Source organism: Gymnodraco acuticeps, unplaced genomic scaffold (genome assembly GCF_902827175.1).
Source record: "Gymnodraco acuticeps unplaced genomic scaffold, fGymAcu1.1, whole genome shotgun sequence".
Taxonomy (NCBI): domain Eukaryota; kingdom Metazoa; phylum Chordata; class Actinopteri; order Perciformes; family Bathydraconidae; genus Gymnodraco; species Gymnodraco acuticeps.
The window spans coordinates 1,242,070-1,262,083 of record NW_022989977.1 but is presented as its reverse complement, the minus strand read 5'-3'; the positions used below and the strand labels follow the sequence as shown (position 1 = coordinate 1,262,083).

Genomic DNA, 20,014 nt, shown 5'->3' with positions numbered 1-20,014 from the left:
ATTGGCAAGCACATTTTCTGGGACACACAGTCTAAACCAGACTTGAGCGTGCCCTCATTATGAAGGTTTGCAGCCCCCGGAGAGTGCCCGACCCGACCCCAAAAATTGCTCAATTGACTTTTTCTATTCGCAGTTATGTGTGGTGATGGAGAACCATGACATTTACATTTGTACCACTCCAATGTGATCCCTTGCTCGACGCGAGTTTTCGATGCACACTATAGCTCAAAAACGGGTCACAGGATCAAAAGTGTCTCTTTTCGCCTGAAGGAGCACTGCGTCGATCCTTTCCATTTCTGCACCAAATGGTGTTTTCTCTCTCTCTCTCTCTCTCTCACCAGTAACTTGCTGGAACACATTTAGATCCTGAGTAGAAGTCCTCAGTGCCCACTCATCACTCTGCGTGGTGTTTGAAGATTACTACGCTCAGAGACATCCTCACTGGGCATCCAGGCAGCTTAGAGGGCCAAAATCCATAATCCCTTACCCTTCATGGGAATTCTCCATGCACTTCAACATGCTGAAATACAGCCCCGCTGCAGCAGCCACTCATGGTCGAGAAACTACTGCAGCCGCAGGCCGAGATAGATGGATGACATGTCTCAATGAATGTGGGAGAAGTGGAGAGGAAGTTAGATTTAAAAATAAGTTATATACCGCAAATAGTTTTCTGCCCAGAAATCTAATCTAAAAGGATGTTGCAACACATTTTTATGTCTAATATATGCACACTACTTCAGTCTGTCCTCATGCACCGGCATCTGTTTTATGTATACCATAACAGCCCAGAAGACATTATTTACTGGAAATATGGGTACTTTAGAGGGACTCAGCAGTTGCACAGCCATTTTACCAGGCGTCTTAATAAAAAAGAAATTCCTCTGAGGCTTTGGTGCTTTATTAAAAAGCGTAAATAAATGTAGTTCCTTGATTTAGTAATCTGCATGAGCGAGTAATATGTAAAGTTCAGCTGTTGTAGCTGAAGGACCAGTGGGGTTTAATTTGTCCTCCTCTAGGCTACACTCTAATGCTTTGTAGTCTGCTCTGCTCAAACCCATGTAATAGCTTGGGGAGTTTGCCTTGCAGCGCACAGGAATAATACAAGTAATCTCATATTCACATTAGGTATTTTCTCATTATGAAAACATTTCTTTACCCTAAACCCTTTTAAAAAAAAAAAAAAATTGTATTGGACATATAAGCAAGATTATGAGACAAAGAGAAAAAGGTCAGAGCAGGTTTTAGTCAAACTTCAGGTATCACGAATGTTGAACTTCTGTTTTTTGCACCATCTGTGCACACATTTTTTCACAAGTTCAAGTGATAACAAGGTTTTGTTGTCAACTTTTCCATGGCAGTTTGCAAGGACATCACCGTCTCTCAGACTATATACGTTTGTCTCCAACATGTTGAGCTCAAACTTGAACACAATGTCAGTGTGAGGGCCCTTGGTCTGCGTGGAGCTAGCCTGCTACCCAGCACCACCGCTCTAACCTGTATCACCGCGTTGCAGCTTTCTCTCTCTCCCCGCTGCTTGGCACGCTCCGTGGCACCGGACGCTGAGGAGGGCAGAGCGTGTCACCATGCCAGCACTGGCCTGAACTCATTCAAGGTTACTCTTTGATTTAATGGTGATGCATTTTTTAAAACCGCATCATCCCTCTCTCTCTTGCCACCGCACCTAGTCCATCTCTGTCACAAACACTGGCTGTGCGTCTCACCTTTAGCAGTGGAAGCACCAGGAGAGGTTGTTTAAGATATAAATCAATGGCAAACGAAGCCCGGGCGCGGTGCAGGCTGGCCCTGATTGTTTTACCTGCCAGCCTGTTTTAAAGGCAGGACGGTGAAGGAAAACTCTCCTATATATTTGGGCTGTGACACGGGAAAATGGTCTTCTCATCATGAGGACAGCTTTTTCGTATGGGCACTCACAATTAACACTGACTGCAAATCCTTGATGTTTCGACACAAATAACCAGGTGTTGTGGTGAAGATTAACACCTTGGTGATTTTGAATGAACTTTTGAAGATGTCAATTATGGAGCAGAATATAAGTGTGTTTATTGTGTAGTATAAATAGCATCACCTACCTCCATACATCTGTGAGGTTTTTGACAAGGTGATATTCAGTAATCATCACCTCTTTCTGCTGTTGTTTCAAGGAATATACACTGACAGCATTATGTGACATAAAAATAGATTCTAAACTAGTTGCTCTTTGTGTGAGATGCAGCTGCTTGTGAAAGGACCACACACACTCAGACACAGACACACACACACACACACTTATTTTCAGCAGATCAGACAACATTTTTTTCTTAACTGAAATTAAATCGGAGGTATTCAGAGACGAGCACATCAGTCTTTGTGCCGTTCGACAGGCTGTTATGGATAGAGATGAAGATGTCTGATAGCAAAAGAAGAGGATAGAAACGGGCCATATTCATGAGCCATGTAATCCTCTTATATCTCATGTCATTGTGAAATGCAAACACACCTTTGACATCAATACTTGTGCGTCTGGTTTGTTAAACCTACATCTCAAAAGAATTGGGAAACTTCACATTGATGTTCCCTGTCCTCCCCCCAAAATACAAGACTGATGAGAAACCTGATGAGCACAAATCTGATTAACAAATACAACTTAGTACTAAGATTCTGAAGTCAAAGGTAGCAATGTTCTGCAGGGACGATTATCATTAATATTATCAGTTATAGTAAATCATTTAGTTAAGTTATTTATTTGTACCTGGTTAAATAAAGGATATATATATTTGTAACATTTTAACATCTATTTTGGAAACAGGAAGGTTTTAGAAGCATAAAATCACTTACACTTTCTTCAATATGCTTGCCTCTACGTCTTTAAAAGCAATGATATCATACATTAACTCTTCAAATGTTCAATTTCATGAAACATAAAGTATAAATACAGAAGAACTGCACCTGTGTACTCACTCTAAAGGATAAACAAAAGACTGTATGAAGTTAAAGAGGATTAGCTCCTCCTATAATCAGATTTGTTAAGGCCTTTAACTAATAATTATTTTTATTAACAATGAATCAATCTCTTCATTTGCTTTTAATTATTTGTTATTTTATCATCATAGTCCATAAAAGGTTTTGAAAAAGAATGTCCAACACAATTTCCTGTAGCCTGAGGAGACAAAATCAAATCACTTGTTTTGTTGAACAGTCCATAATCCAGAGATATTAAAATTACAACCATATCAAATGGAGAAAACAGCAATTTGTGGAACAGTTGGGAAGTTTGAACACTCCTGCTTGATACATTATTATTACATACTTTTATTTTTTACCTCCATATTCTTTATGTTTTTGAAAGTGGACAAAATGGATACAATTGTCTCAATAAGTGTTAAAACTATTACTTGAGGAAAGAATTTTGGATCTTTTAAAGTCAATCATCCAGCAGAAATACTGAATAGTTTCTTCTTCCAGCTTCTCAAACACAAGAATTGTGTAGTTTTATCTCATTGCAAGTGTAATAGGATTGGGTGTGTGCCAGAAGAACAAAAAACAATCACCTTCAGGTTCGGTTAACTTGCAATGAGCATATCTTTTTCAAATGCTTGTGATATTTGAGCAGAACTAATTAGTTGCAGCCCTAACATAGCTGAAACAATTAATTGATCAGAATATTTGTTTTCTTCAATTAACTGTTTCAGTACCAACAAATAATATAAATATAAAATTAAATACTTTAGAAACCACTGGTTCCAGCCACCTATGTAATTTTGAGTTAACTTATCACAATACCCATTGTTATAAAACATCTGGGTTCAAATCCAACTAAAGACATTTGGTTGCTTATGCCCACTGTTAAAATGATTCTCTATAATACTGTGGTACTTACCAATACTCAAATATTGCAATTGTAACCCAATCTGCCTCAAAACTGTCACACATTTTAAGTGGAAAATGTCTGTTGGTTTTCCACCCCTTGGTCCAGGTTAAGGTAAACCCATGATGGATCTGTGCTATAGTGAACCCTGAAGATGTTCAGTAAAGCACAACACCCTTTATCTGTAATTGTTGAATTCCTCACTATTTCTTAACATTCTGTAACATCAGCAATCTTGAGAATGTAAGCTTATTTTGTATTCATTATAATTTGTGCCCCTGATACTCATACTGTACATGCACGAGTATCTGCCAAAATCCTCCCCGTCCGTCAAAGAAGAGGTTTTAGCTGCCTGATAATGTGCCTCCTGTCTTCATATCATGTGCTAAGGAGTGGAGATTTGTGCATTTTAGTGCTGAACGCAGCCGAGACATCCAGCTGACAGATATTTGAAAGCGGTCTAATTTCTTTCAGATTCATGATGAGCTGAGGAGCATTTGATCATAGATGTGCAAAGAGCAAAATGGGAGAATTAGACAGTCGCTGCTGTCAGCCATTATCCAGAACCATAAGAATTGACAGCATTACGATTCTAACATCCATTAGAGCAATTAGCTGTGCCATGCACTCAGGTTCCCCGCATTTCAGTCTGCGAGACCTTTATTAAAAGGCTAAAAATATTCTTATTTATCACAATGTTCCAAAGAGAAATCTGTATACCAAATGAAATAATAGCAACAGGACAGAGTCAAATAGAGCGTAAACTTAATTTCACGTTGCCACATTCATTCGATTCATAGGGGCTTAATAGTATTGTTCATTTTTCTGCATATTTAGGGGCAAAGTGTTCGTACCTGGTTATGTCTGAGGGGCATTAAGTCTGACTAATGAAATGACTCTCTCCTCTGTGGCGTTTTAATCTATTCACTGGGAAAGTAATTGACAAGCCCACAGTATGTGCATTAGGATAGCTCCGGCACCAAAGGACAGCTGTCACTAAAGCAATTAAAATAACAAAGGTTAATTAATTCTCTCCAGTTTTTACCTGATATGAGACATTCACAACGAGTGACTTTTCATTTCCGGCGGAGTAATAGTGTTTTGAGGAGAGTAATTTATTTGTGATTTGAAAAAAAAGAGGGAAAAAAACACGAGCCATTGTCTGATGGAGCCTTTAATATGTCAATACCTCACACAAAACTGTGCCCCAGGACAGCTTCAGCCCCAGATTTTAAATGAAATCTGCAGCAGCACATGATCTGAAATGACAATTGCTTGTTGTAAGACACGTATTATTTCCTCTGTAGCAGTGCAAACAAAATGTGATTTGCTTGTAAATGAGGCTCGTCAGGATGTTTTACAATAAACATTTCACTTGTCTGTAAGTGGAAGAAAAACATATCTGTACATTTTCACTGCAGTTGGGGGTCAAGCGGATAAAAACCAAGACACAAATAATTACTATGCCAACCACCTCTGACACCACGAGAGCAGAACCCAAGAACTTCTAATCCACCTAAATGTCAAAGCGGCGTTCGCAGCCCTCCTTCCGTGTCAATCTCCACAGGCTGCCAAAAGGCCAGTGGTTAGTCATCTGTTTACTCCTGCAGCTGCTGGGTGTCATTGGGACTCTGAAGGAGAAATCCCATGATTCTCTCTGCCATTTCTGACAGCTCCCGCCCAGACCACATTAATCAGGGATTGTGGGGGAGAGACGGCAGGCATGAATGGCTCCGGCCCAGGACGACTGAACCAAGGGAGAAGATCTGGACCCGAAGATAACTTAGACGTTCAAACACTGCCGGGTTGTAATGATGTCGCTTTCATTCATACATAAACCGACCATTCCTTGGAGGTTCTTCTTGTTTCTGGATAAACTGGTGCTTTCAGATGAACAACATTTAAGAAATCTTGGCTTTTAAAGAAGAAGCTGTCCTCTCCCACTTTTGGTAAATTACTCTCAAAACAGAGATTTGCATCTGAATTTAAGTTATTAGATATTTAAGATTGGATTGAGCTTAATCTCTGTGTTTTAATTAGATATCTCTTCTTTATTCATCCCCCCTATTTAATCGTCAAATTAAGTTGTATTGAAGGTACGATCAGTGATCTGAAAGTTAACAAAAGATTAGCCCATAGCGCTTAAAGCCAGAACATAAAATTGGAACTTACATTCCCTCCCATTTGATTGACAGATATTTTAATAAAAGGACTAATACTAGACTAAACTACTAAATCTAAGGTATTAATTTCTTCCAAATGCTAAATATTGTTTTTAGCAGTAAAGTTTGGAGTAAAACAGCATGATATCTGCAATTACTTTTAGATTAGAAACACACAAAATGCCGATTTACAAAGAAAATGTTCAAACTCTTAAGCCTACATTTATTCATTAGTTTGACAACATTTTCATTTACGCAGATACAGAAAAATGTTAGTATTCATGGGTGTTTCTGGCCACCTTGCAAATTGAAGTAAAATACTCACACTCCTTTGCTTTCTACCAACTCCCGAGGGAAATTATCAGCCTCTTTAGCTGCTAAACGTTACATTATGTACACTAGCTTGTAGCTAACATTGTCTGTTTGGTGCTGGGCAGTAATCGTACAGAGAGCGTTCCTGTAAAAACAGGTGCCTGCTGCTGGGGTCGATGAGCGAAATGAGAGTGAATCAAAATGGTGAAATTGTGGGCCATGAAAACCAAAACAATGAGCTTAAAGATGGTATAACGCCGTTCAGCATCGTGTGGGTTTGTCACACAATTCACATTACGTAAGTCATTTGTTTCGCTGTTTAAGGGTTTAGTAGTGCAGCTTTAAATGATATCTATGAATACATCTGTCCATTAATAATGTGGCTTGTACACACAGTACATTGCTGTTGCCCTCAGACAGCATCAGTCGGGAACAGATCCATCTCATAGTTGCTCTCACACCCAAACACTGTTTACACTTGTAAGATTATGTGCATAATGAGGCTGCATTGTTTCACAAAAGTGCTGCTTTAATTCTCTGAAGCTGAACAAACTGTCCCTGGCACATTTGGGTAGGGGGGAGGGATATCAAAGTGACTTTATTGAGATGAAAGAACGGGCCCAAACAGCAATCTGAGACATTAGTCATTCCTTCTTCTGGGTGACAGAAACATGCTCTCAATTTACGAGTCAGGTGCTTCCAGTGATTTCTGCCAGCCTTGTTCCTCCACATCATAAATTCCTCTTTATGCTCACTCATCCCACAGGCAGACCCCTATTCTTTGGCCTGCCTTGTCAGAAAATACACCCCATGTTGGCATATTGGATGTCGTCCAGGCTGCCATTAGCAGTTACTGAGTTGCATATATAGCGTACACTGTGTCAGAGCACTGAATTTAAATAGACAGCAGTGATTGCGCCCCTAGGTGCACATTTGTGCTTTTTTTTACAGGTTTTCCATCGGCACTTTAATTCCTTCTTTGGATGGTGTTGACTCTTCAGAGCTCCCACTTTCACTGTGTTCATTCCCTCTATGCTTCACATGGAGCCAGTGGCTCCCAATTTATGTAATGAAGGTTTAATAGCCAATTGGAACATCCAATATCATTAACAGCCAGTGTTAGTCTCATCCAGAATTTCTCTTTTTTTTTTGATAACCAGAGGTGCAAATGTTGGATAGGTGGAATGTGTGATTAGCTCCTGCTGTTTGGTGTATGTGGTGTCTCCTCTGGAGCAGGAAACACAACATACCACCTCTCACATTGTTCTTTTTTAGATGAACACCAATGTTGCCTCTTCTTATTTCTATGTTTGACCCCGTTTGTCGCCCATAATTCAGCACGCTTTATAAATGATTACTCCAAGGTATACAGATAGTTTTGGATATTGCAGGTTGTGAAGATAAAACTTCTTTGCAGCAATGTTGAGCCAATCATGAAATGAGTGAAACTGGATTCGCCTGTCAATACACTGATATTTATTGAGAGCCTGAACGGCCGGAGAGTTCACAGCATATTACAGTTCCCTGCAAGATACCAGCCAACTCTGCCCAAAAGCGCCAAGCACCCATCTATACATGAGAGAAGAGGAGGGCCCTAAAACACGCGGGTTTTCCTTTAATGCATGCCAGATGTCGAGACTCGTTGCATTGTAAACCCACATGAGCCAAGCTTCTCCCCCACAAGACATCAGATGACCTCTTGACCTGTGTCTTCCTGAGAAGCTATGGATCACATTACAGGCAGGAATACACTTCAACCATATTAAACAGATTCCCGAGGACAAGTCACTAAACTCTATATACTTTAACAAGACTAAAATATTCCTTTACAGCAGGGATGTTGTGGCTCTGTCATCTCTGCTTGTTATTTTAGTGAGGCAGGAGTTAAGGTTATTATACTCGACTTGTTTTAGTCACGAAAAAGAGCACGCTAAACGTCTAAAATTGAAGTGCAGGACTAAGAAAACAGAAGTACACATACGTTTATTTTTTAAGGAGCAATGCAAAAAGAAGGATCGTGTGTGTCTCTCTAATGTTGTGTCTTCTGCAGGTTGTATTTATTTATCACCACATTTACTTGCTTGCGTTTGACTTTGAGCCTCCATTGGTGTCATTTGCTGTGGCTTAAGAACTGCTAACACAATACACAAAATAGAAAGACTTTTATACCTTTTTTTTCTCCGGTGACATGATGAGGATTATTTCTGACAGCTGCAATAACATGGAAATATAGATGGACGTTATTCAGCTGTTTACCACATTTGGTTCATGCATGAAAATGGACGAGATTCCAACAACACTATCAGAGAGGTATACTCACTCACAACAATCACACTGCAGAAAACAACACCACTCAAAATATGTTTGCTTTTTCCATTATGCACTCTAATGCATACTGACAGATTCTTCTTATTTGCATTGACATTTACGTGTTTGCAATGATTACCAGAGACTGATTGGAAAAGACAGAAAGCGTGATTGAGACGGAAATGCACTATCAACATAAACAACCAAATTAGCAGGAGAAAACATTAATAAAATTGTTTTCTGGTCTTTTTGTGGAACCCACAATATTTACATAAATACAATCAGCATATGTTTGCGGTTGGCTTGAGAATGTCCTTTCAATGTAAGCAGCTATGCATATAATAAGAGTATTGCAAGCCTATAAATGCTTCCCTTAATGCTCTCATAATGACCTCTGGGTGGGTCTGTTCGTTGGAGCAATATCAGTCTTGCATCAAGGATATGTTAGCTGTAATAATACCTCTCAACGTTTCAAGTGTCTTGACTTCATTTTCCTTCAAATAATCTGACATAGCTCAAGATCCGACAGCCTGTCCCAGCATCTTTTTTTCTTCTTTTTTTTGTCCTTGTCTGGTCTTGTGATCACCCGGTGGGGAGGTAGGGGGTGTCACTGTGGTAGTTGTAGTCTGGACACACCTTCTGCACCAGCTTGTAGTCGGTGCTGTAGAAGGTGATGAAGATGCAGATTACTTTGAAGGGCTTGGAGCACAGCCAGGACAAGTGGCTCTGGGTCTGCTCCTGAGGGCAGCTCTGCGAGGGGTCGTGGGCACACAGCGAGTTCCTGGTGCCCTTCTCCACCTTCTCGTACTCCACCCTGCAGTTGAACAGCTTGTTGTCCTTGGTCTCCAGAGCCGTCTGCTGCTGCTGCTGCTGCTGCTGCTGGTGGTGATTGTGGTGGAACGGCTGGTGGACCTGGAACTCCACCGCTTTGGTTGGAGGAACGAGTCCAACGGAAACATTGCCCTGACCGGTGGAGTTGTGGCGGAAGTAGACGCTGAATGTCCCGTTACCGTGATCCACGATTTTACCAGTGATGAGAAGGTTGAGCTTCACCGTCTTGATGTTGGAGTGGAAGTCTCCCCAACCGAACATCTTCTTGAACTTGCCGGTCTTGACGATGGGCCTCCGCTTCGTCCTGGATCGAGGGTCGCGGGGGTTGGACGCGTTGTAAAGCCAGCTCCACTGGTCCCGTTTAGAGAACGAGTCGGCCTCGTCATAGTTCAGATCCAGAGAGGTGAAGTTCTCTTTGCCATAGAAGCTCTGGGACAGCAGGCGGCTGATGGAGACTGCCTTGCTGCCTTCAGACCAGTAAGTCTTCACTTTGGATTTTGAGCTTTCTCTCAAGGCTGAATTTCCTGTACTTGGTGAATCAGCACTGGTCACCTGGAAGAACAAAACAAACAAAAACAAAATCACCATTACTACTGATACTGCATGCTTATCGAACTATTTTATTTAAAAAAATGTGGTAACAACCTTTTAAAGTTAAAAAAATATATTAGATTCAAGATTCAAGGCTTCTGTTTTGCATAGCTGCAGTGTAGTTCTGACAATGAAAATCTTACGTCACAGGCTCCTCCAACAGTGCAACACAATAAAACAGATGATAGTGCAAGTAAATAAAATAGAATAGAAATAGTGCAGAATAGTCTATATATATTATCAGACAGATATGGTGGGGCCTTTGTCAATATCATTTTCTTTGATTAATGTCTCTTTGTAAAATAAAGTGAGTCTTGGTGAATGTAAACAATAACATTTTCTGCGTCAAATTCACACATTTCACCAAATAAGTTCCAATGCCTGAAATAACAAAGTCTTCGTTTAGCGAGCCAGAACATATATTGTTTAATTTATATTGACATTGGTGGTGGACAGTGGTAGATGTGACCAGAACCACACTCATTCTGTAGCCTTGCGTAAACCAGGTTTTTGCAGAATTGCTCAATGTTGACGTTCTGTCTGGCATTAGCGTTGTGTAGACACTATCTGCTTCGTGTTAAATATCTGTTGATATGTTTGTGGGAAGTCCTGCCAACTCACAAACAGCACCACAATCAATCTTGCAGCAGTAAGAAAACACCAACAAACTGTATCCATCACAAGCAAAGATCACCTCTAAAGAAACCTGTGTTAATACTGTAACCAAGTCTTAGAGTTGGAAACCGTCTTGTGCCTGTTCGTCTTAATCAAGATTAAGGGTATGCCTGCCATACATCGAGATGAATGAAGCGCTTCTCGGGAGCAGACATGATGCAACAGCACCTGCTGAATGTGGCCTGAATGGATGATGGATGATTCCTTCTGTGTCTCTCGTCTAACAATCACACAGATGAGAGAGCTAAGATTCCCCCTTCACCCCGCTGAGGCTTGTGACATTGATGTCCAAACCCCAGCCGAGGAACGTGACAGCAGATCTATCTGGTCGAAGCGTTTACATTTTGTACCCCCGCCCCGCGATCGATACTCTGAACATAAGGTCTTCTCTTATTCAGAAAGTTCACTATATGACATTGTAATACTTTAGATATCGTGCGGGAGGTGTTATCTCTCTGAAGTACACATTCTTTTTATGCACTTGGCTTCAGAGTGAAGGAGTTTATAAAGATGGCCTGCAGTTGTTTTTGAAGAGTCCTTGAAGATGAATGACCTGATGTGAAAGAACCGTTAGTGGCATTGTGGAGACTTTGGCTTAGTAGCTGTAACGTCTCTCTAACTCTGTGAAAAAACCGACATAACCTGAACTTATTTTAATAGGCAGCATGATACACGGAGTCTAACCGAAGCCTTTCAAACAATCGGAGATCAAATCTTTGCAGTGGTAAGGTTTTATAGGAGAAAAAGGAAAGCTGCAGGACCTTCAGTGCAGAGTGATTGTCATGACGAGGAGAATAGAAATATGATTTTCAGCAGTTTCCTTGCGCAGCGGGGCAGTTAAACTGTATTAATGAACACCTCCTTTTGTCTTCCATTGCTGGAAACAAAAGTCTGTCACGTTGGCCTCACTGGTGATGTATTGTAAAAAGATAGTGAGGGTGAGGATGAGGGAGGCTTCCTGTTCAGGATTTATTGGCACCATTATAGTCAAACATAAAGCTCCTTAGGATGTAAAAGCTCGGTGAAACAGTATCTTATGGACTATCAGCTAGGCAGCTATAAAGCCCATTATTACATTGAACATTGTATAGGCTTTTTTCTAGGGTTTAATAATATTTCAGGTTGTTTGTTTATGTTGATTTTCAATGGTTCAAATAATTGCTTTTGTATACAGTAGGTTAACACAGCAGCTGATGTCAGATAATAGTTACACGATGCCAGATCTTTATTCGGTGTTACAAGGTCAAACATGATGTTTTGGAAAAGCTAGTGACCTTCATTCGAAATACATGTACAGGTTTTGCTTGGATGGATTTATAACACTTGATCCCATGTGAGTTTAAACATAAATTCAGTTTTACATGTTTCCAATAATCACCAAAAATAATCTTTGACCCGTAATCCAGACTCTAATCCCCATTTATTTTTCATGAATATTTCTATTCTGAGATCTGAAAAGACTGTAGTCTCTAATGATCAAATGAAATATAATTTTCCTCTTGCCATAATTACTGATGCTTCTCAGTAACTGGGTTTCAGTCTCAATGGAGTCTCGAAACCAGATCAAGGGATATTAGGAAACTGCTTTGAGCTGCTTTAAGTGACTGTCAGGCTAATTAGTGACAGCGGATGTGTGCGTGTGTGTGTGTGTGTGAGTGTGGATAAAATATTTTAAGGTGTAAAATGTAAAGAAAACTTCCTAAACAATTCAAATCCGAGTAGGATTAGACGTTCCAAATTTGATCATCTTGTCACCAGGAAATTAGATTGCCTGCAACAGTGTGTTTTGGGAGGCAGCGTCAGTTTCTGTGACTTCATGTTATGAATAATTTGTAAAAGGAGATGTCAATGGAGTTTTGTTTTTTTTGGAGGGGATTTCTTCACTATTTTCTTCCAAGATGATCTGAAGTGCGTTCACAGTCACCATCAGACCGATGTCTTGTTGTTGTGATGAACTCGCTCTGTTGTCGCCGGCGTTATGGTCCCCAAACTGTGACATGCAATTAGCTTTCATCTAAAGCACCTGACAGTCTCTGGATTAGAGCACTCCGAGGCACATTCACAGAGACCCCACTTCACGGATTAGAGCCCAACCTGTAATCCAGCCCGGGGAGATTAGGCAGATCAGAGGCAGTCCTGACTAAAGCTACGTTTATATCCAGAACACCACGACTGACTGCACCAACACTCGGAGGGCCAACATTTACCTCTCGCTGGCGTCAAAAACATTGCAAGCCAGGCACAAAGAGAAAGAGACACAGTGTGTGTGTGTGTGTGTGCGTGTGCATGTGTGTGCCTGAAAGAGATACTGCAGAGAGAAAAGAGTACTGTAGGATAAAAGACAAGAGAAACACTAAAATGGCAGCATAAAGGTCAACAGTCACGCTTTGATAACACTGGGTTTAACAGATATTGGTTTGCCAATATTAGGGCTTTATTAAATATCAAGCTATGTCTTCCACAGATAGAAGTGAGATGTATTTCACACTCTATTGGCTTAATTTAGCTATGATTTATTTTATTATTGCATTTGTGATTTCAGTGGGGACCGTCCCTTTGGTTCTTCAGCCCCTTATTATGATGCAGCATATTTGTTAAAGGTTGTGTTCTTCTATAAACCCTCAGCTTAATTTATGAATGATTTCCTATCTACATCTCAGATAAGTTCATTTCAATCTTTTTTAGTGACCAGAAAAAGAGCAAACTTTCCAGTATTTCACAACAACAAAAATTGAGCTGAATATTCTAAATGTATACACCAATCCATGAATCACTGTTTGACCCTTTAGAAATAGACGTATCTTGTGACCCAGTGGTGTCGCATGCTTCAGGCTGATTTACTCTGAATCATGAATACTTTTGTGCATACTGTATTTAATTGAACAATGATCTGAATTAGACCTTCATCATGGATAAATATAGCTTGAACAGTAAAACATGTGAAAGTATCTTACATATCACTGTGGTTTGGACAAAATGAATTTAAAGACTTCAACTTGAGCTTTTAGAAACCAAAACGACTATTTTCTGGTGTTCTATTGATCCATTGCAGATTCATCAATAATGAAAGAATCAAGTGGAAGCCTTAAATAGAGATAAACACAGCCATCACTCAGGTGGTTGTGACCTGCATTATTAATGCAGCCAATCCACTCTGAGAGGACAAATCACTAAACGTTGTTCAAAACAAATTCACCATTTACTTCTGTTTGAGTTCCATTTGGTAAAGCTGCAATGCCCGGTTTTGTTTATAAAAATGTAAGTGTTAAGTAGTAACGCACGGGCTTTGGGCAGTGTGCTACAGAGTAAGGGTTTCAAGATGGACTAACCCTTAGGTTTTTGTCTTGTGTTTTTTGACAATAAGAACATATGGAAAAATTGCTACACATAACATCGTCCTATAAAGAGCTGTTGGTGTGATTTCATCAGTTTGTGTTTCACAGAAGTTACATTCTTATTTTTAAAGATTTGAAAACATGTTTTCTTAATCAGCTAAGAAATGGGGTTCTTTACATTTTCTTCTAAATTTTGAACAGTTTTGTTTATTTTAAGGAGAGATTTCCTGTATTTGTTGAGATCACCTCACATGATTATGGTTGGCAGGGTTGAGTTTAGAGACATGGTGTCAGTTTTTGGATTTTGCTCATTTTGTTGGTCTGATCAAACCACGACCCTTTTTCTTTTCTTTAGTGGTACGCTTTTACAAACAAAGTATGTTGGTTTTAAAATTCAACTTTAATTGTTGCACACAAGATTTATTTATAATACTTAATGTTATGGGGAAATATGCCTGCTTGATTTTTTCAACTTAGCTTTCAGGGCTTTCATCAGGCTTTCAGGCACCCAGGGACACATGATATGAAAGTATCAGTTGTCCTCAGCTATAAAGGTGAACTCCAGAAATACCCTTACACACACACACACACACACACACACACACACACACACACACACACACACACACACACACACACACACACACACACACACACACACACACACACACACACACACACACACACACACACACACACACACACACACACACAGGACTCGGATAAAACTATGAGGAAAATCAAAGCAGCAGATGTTGAGATATCCAGATGTATTTTCTCTGTAGTGTCTTTCTAGCTCCTAAATTCCCCAGAATTATAACAGAAACATCTTGGACTTGCTGGCTTGTACATGTCTTTAAAATCTGTGGAGTGCCCCTTTTATTCCAAAAAACTACACTCACTTACAGAAAGTCCTATCGTCCAAATGCAGCAGTGTAAACAAATTCAATTTGCAATACATATTAAATATAGTGTTTGCATTCAAAGATATTCAAACGTATCTCCCAATCATTTTTTTTCAGAGACTTTCCTTTCCTGGCTCAGAGCTATTCCAACTTTTGGGCCTGCAGTTTCTCATGCTGGATTCTCCCCCCCCCTCCCCCCAAAAAAACCATTTACAGTAACTGTCTATTAATATTACTCCCGGGTTGGGTGTATGAGGCAGAATCCCTCAACAAGATAACACAAACAGCACGGGTATGCAGAAGTCTTTTAGGAAACGACTCTCCAGATTGCCAGATGCAGCATGTAGGCCGGGTGTTGGACAAACCTAAATGCTATCTACTCTTGGCGAGGCTGTGATAAGGCGCAGGCGTCCGCTCTTTGAAACGGGAAGATAAACAACCCCGGCTTCCCCTCGGGAGCTCGGAGGATTTTCTATGTGCTGGACCCCGGAGCGGCCAACAAATTCCACCTTTAATAGAACCGTCGGAGGAGCCAGATGACTCGGCGGTGGGCTGTACACAAAACCTTGCGAGGAAGAATGAAAGTGTGTGTCAGTTTTCATTTACCTGAATGCTCCGGCTGCTGTGCGGGGAGGATTTGAGAGTGCGACAGTTGTAGTTTAAACAGAGCACTGGGCTGAGAGCAGATATGGGCTGCCACTTTGTAATCTTGATTGGATGGTGTGGGTTGAGCTGCAACATGCAGCGATTAAGAGAGATGTTGTTCTTTAATGTGCATTAGTACCACACTGCAGAAGCCTTCAGAACTTCTTTAAAATGTATGGTATTAAACTCTCTAATCCAGAGAGTCTTAAAGTCTGAGGAGCTATGCAGGGTTGGAGTTTGGCTCAAGGACATGAGGCTTTTGTGGGATCAAACCTGTGACCTTTCAGGTACCAGATAGTCCCTCTGGAGTCTCGCTCCACCTCCCAGTAAAGGCATATTTTAATATAACGTATGACCTTCAGCTTGCATGAATCCCAAGGACTTCATCCACAAGAAGCAAACATATTGGTGTGTGGAATATCAGCTGAGTTAGAGTCTGTTTGAAATGTTCCTCTGTACAGGAAGGGTTTAAGAGACCTTGATGTTTTGATGCGGAGTATTTTTCCAACTGCGGGATATGATTGTGGTCATAGTCATTTACAGGGAGTTGAACTTGTCTCGCCTTGTGAGGTCCCCCCGTGGTTGAGCTGATAGATCAACTAAGGGCATTTAACTACTCTAAGAGTTTAGGTTATACTCTCCTAGTGATATCAAAGTGTTACCTGAGGGGGGTCAGACATGATGACAAATCACAAAGTGTGTCAAGACATCACAGGCAGCTGTGGATGGAGCCGAGTCCCATCTCTGCAGCAGCGCTTTGAGCGGTCGGGGCATAATTATTACCATGACTTCTGAGGAGGATAAATACTATACGCGGACAGACTGCAGGGTATTAGAGCAGGGGCAGTTTGAAGACGAAGAGGGAGGAGGAGGTAGGGGGGAGAGGAGAGAGAGAGAAAAAAGTAGCCACCGGTTTTCAACTTACCCAGAGGAAAAATGCATAATCATATTATTTCACACACGACTTGGTTCAAAGGCGGCCAAAATAAGTTTGTGAGGTTCCCATGGGTCTGTCAATCTGTTGAAGGAGCTGCAGGCGAAAGCTTAGGATGCACCGAGTACGAAACAATTATGATCATCCCATTAAAGCATAGCGAAGCAATTTGGCAGCTCCGTCTGGGAGAAAAAAACACTCCCATCAAGTGATGCTATGAGATCAACTCGCACTACCATGATGCCTTGGTACATATAACTCACACACTTGATGATTGATGTTTGTCTTTATGTTGAGACAATAAGGGAATCCATGTAAGTTAATGTTATTGCTTCTGAAATCGAACAATCCTTGTTGTTCTTACAAAGCAGCAAGCCTAGAGTAAAGTAAAAAAAAAGAAAAAAGAAGCGTGGGGGGGAGGAAATGATTAGTGCGCTTAGTCAGCTGTGAAATTGAGTTTATGGTTTTCAAGACGGTGAATTCAATTCGATAATGGGTATTAAGTTGTAGAGAATAATTAATAGTAATTGACTTCTTTCCATCACTATGCAAATTAAACACAGATAACACCACGGGAGCTTTTTAAGGCCAGTCAAGTTTGTGGGGATTAAGTTTATGGAATTTTTGGAGAGAGGAGTGGCTCCTGTTCTGCTTTGATTGCTTTGTTGACAGATTTATCAGCGGGTGAGGGGTTACTGTCTTTCCGAGGATCAAAGGAATTGGGTTGTCACAAACTGCCAAAGCACTGAGTTAGGAGCATTCTGGTGTGTTTGTCATAATGGGCTCAGGCTGTTCTCCACCGCACTGTCAAATATATTCTTATTGAAGTGTGTCTGTAAATGGGAGAGAGGAGGGGAGATGCAAAGGAGGGATGAATGGATAGTGCTGAGGGAGAGGCATCCAGCGGGATTGCGCGCGGGCGGATTTGTCAAGATGCAGATTTTGGATTTGGGAAGCTTGTGTTTCGTTCATGAAGATATTAATGAGTCAGTTACAGGTTTGTGGAGGTGGGATGTGTCGTTACAGGGGTCGAACGTGAGGAAAACTATTCAGAAACATGCCTTTAGTAAACTATATCATAAGTCAAATTAATCTGAAATCAACAAAACAATATTTTGCTTTATATTTTCTAGACTTTTATATAAACTGACTGCAACAGACGTCTAGCAGAAATCAAATCATGCTTGTTTTTACACTGAAAGTCACTTATCACAATCTCTGTTTGTGCACATTCATCGATATTTCTTCTACCAGATAGGTGCAGACATAAATCACAGAAACTGTAGCGATATAAAGTGATTAGAGGTAAAGAGATATGTAACTCACCAGAGAGACGACTGACAGCAGCAGAGCCCACAGACACGGGGTCTTCATGCCTCTTCGTGGAGCGTCCCCCCTCATGTCAAACTGTCCTTGATCTTCTCAGCCCGCAAAAAAAAATGTCCCTTTGACTGAGCTGCACAAGTTGTAGGGGAAACACAGAGTGAGGAAGGCGGTCCTGAGGCAGTGGGGGGGGGGGGGGCAGTGATGGATCTTCTCAGGCTCATTCAGCGGGGTCAGAAGTCTTCCGTTAAAACGCTACGAGCGTCTCTGACGTGATTTTTGATGCACGGCTGGGAGAGAGCCGAGGTGTTTGTACATCTGAGTGTCAGTGTGGAGGGATGTTTTATATAGTGCGCTTTGAGCTTCAGAGAGAGAGAGAGAGAGAGAGAGGAGAGAGAGAGAGAGAGAGAGGGTTCGGGGGGGAATGGAGGGACAAACGGAGTGGGGGAGGGAGGGAGGAGAAATGGGGGAGCAGAGAAGGAGGTTCACATTATAGACTTTTGAGAAGGAACTTTTCTTTAAACAACGTCAGGGGCTGACATCTAGTGGCTGCCAGCTGCCCTGGCTCTGCCCCTCTCACCAGATGCTGTGAACATCTGGAGACACATAAAGCTGCCATGTTGGAATCATGAGGAGGAGGAACAGGTTGAACCAAAGGGACCCAAAGCAGTATTTTGGTGTCATATTGACATGTTGCAACTTCTTCTGTTCATTTTTCTAATCCCTTATACTGTGAGTGAGTGATTTATTTAGGTTAGATTATTATCATAACAAAGCTGAAAAGAAAATTGGATTTATCAGGTTTTCCACTTAAAAAGTAAAAAAATAGAAATGCATGAAAAAACAATGCCCTGCTTTTGTGATCAGAGCTGTTTTTATACCCGTCAGTATCAGACACATCTTTATTAAATAGGACTACCTATTTATTATCTCCTTTTTACCTATTTATTAACAGTTAGTGGTCTTGCAACAGAGAATCTAAAAAATGAAGAATGACTTCTTGTCTTTTAAGGTCAACTTTAAGAAGACTGGATCCTACACTTCCCATAATGCAGAGCAAGAGCATCTTGTGTTGCATCTGGTTAACACCATAGACTAGTTAACACCATAGACTGGTTAACACCATAGACTGGTTAACACCATAGACTGGTTAACACCATAGACTGGTTAACACCATAGACTGGTTAACACCATAGACTGGTTAACACCCACATCTGAATAACTCCAGCCTTCCGTTTGTTACGTAGACTCTCTGGTTCAATGTTTAGTCTTCAACACCACAACACTGCCCTGATGTGATGTGAGCAACTCGTCCTGACTCGACACCGCTCCTCATGAGCCAGAGAACTTTAAACAAAATGTTTTCAAATGATGAAAAAAAAAAAAGGTAGAAGTAAACACACAACTTACCCCAGAGGTTGTTTCATAAAATAGAAAAAAAGAGGCTGTCTGCAAACTCCAATGTGTTTCACTATATACTGTTTGAGCTGATGCAACGTGCCAGGCAGGTTTGCAAAAGTCCTTCCAGGTGGAAAAGTCTTACTAACAAAAGTATTGTAGCTTGTAAATCTCAATGTGTGTGTGTGTGTGTGTATATATATATATACACTAACTTGTAGAATCAGTTGAAGAAAATGTAGGAATACCCAAAATATGAACATTTACTAATTCAGGGGCTTTCTAGTTATTAAAATAACAAAAAATCTGAATTAAAACATCTGAATTAATACTCTGAATATCTCTGAAGTGATTGTTCAAGTAGATATACATGAATAAGCGACTAAAGAAATAGTTAATTGAGTAAGAAAATCATTCTTTTGAACCTTTTGAATCAAAACTAAATGTGAGTTTGAATAATGTGTTTCAGGTTAAAACCCCCCGTTAGAGCAGACTGGACATTATTAAGGAATTTATTTTAAGGATTTCAACTTTCTTTACGCGTTTTACTTCTTTGTGACATGATTTTTCCATTTTCAAGGATAGGTGAAGTGGTAGTCTTTATTTTTTTTGTCAACAAATCTGATAAAAGGATGTTTTAATTTAAAATGTCCCATGTATACGTAAGTTGGATGGGATTCTTAAATGAGGTTAAATAATAAAATAGCATTGTTTGTTTATTTTATTTGTTT

The 20,014-nt window shown here is 40.4% G+C and overlaps 1 protein-coding gene across 1 annotated transcript; it reads right to left on the bottom strand.

Annotated features, from left to right (window-relative positions):
* Positions 1-5,041: 5,041 nt before the first annotated feature.
* Positions 5,042-18,220, bottom strand: LOC117543168 (neurexophilin-1). The gene is made up of 2 exons (XM_034211268.1): positions 17,889-18,220; positions 5,042-10,029 (listed from the first exon to the last, which is right to left on the bottom strand). The coding sequence occupies exons 1-2, from the start codon at positions 17,961-17,963 to the stop codon at positions 9,229-9,231; spliced, it is 876 nt and encodes a 291-aa protein (XP_034067159.1). The 5' UTR covers positions 17,964-18,220; the 3' UTR covers positions 5,042-9,228.
* Positions 18,221-20,014: the final 1,794 nt, after the last annotated feature.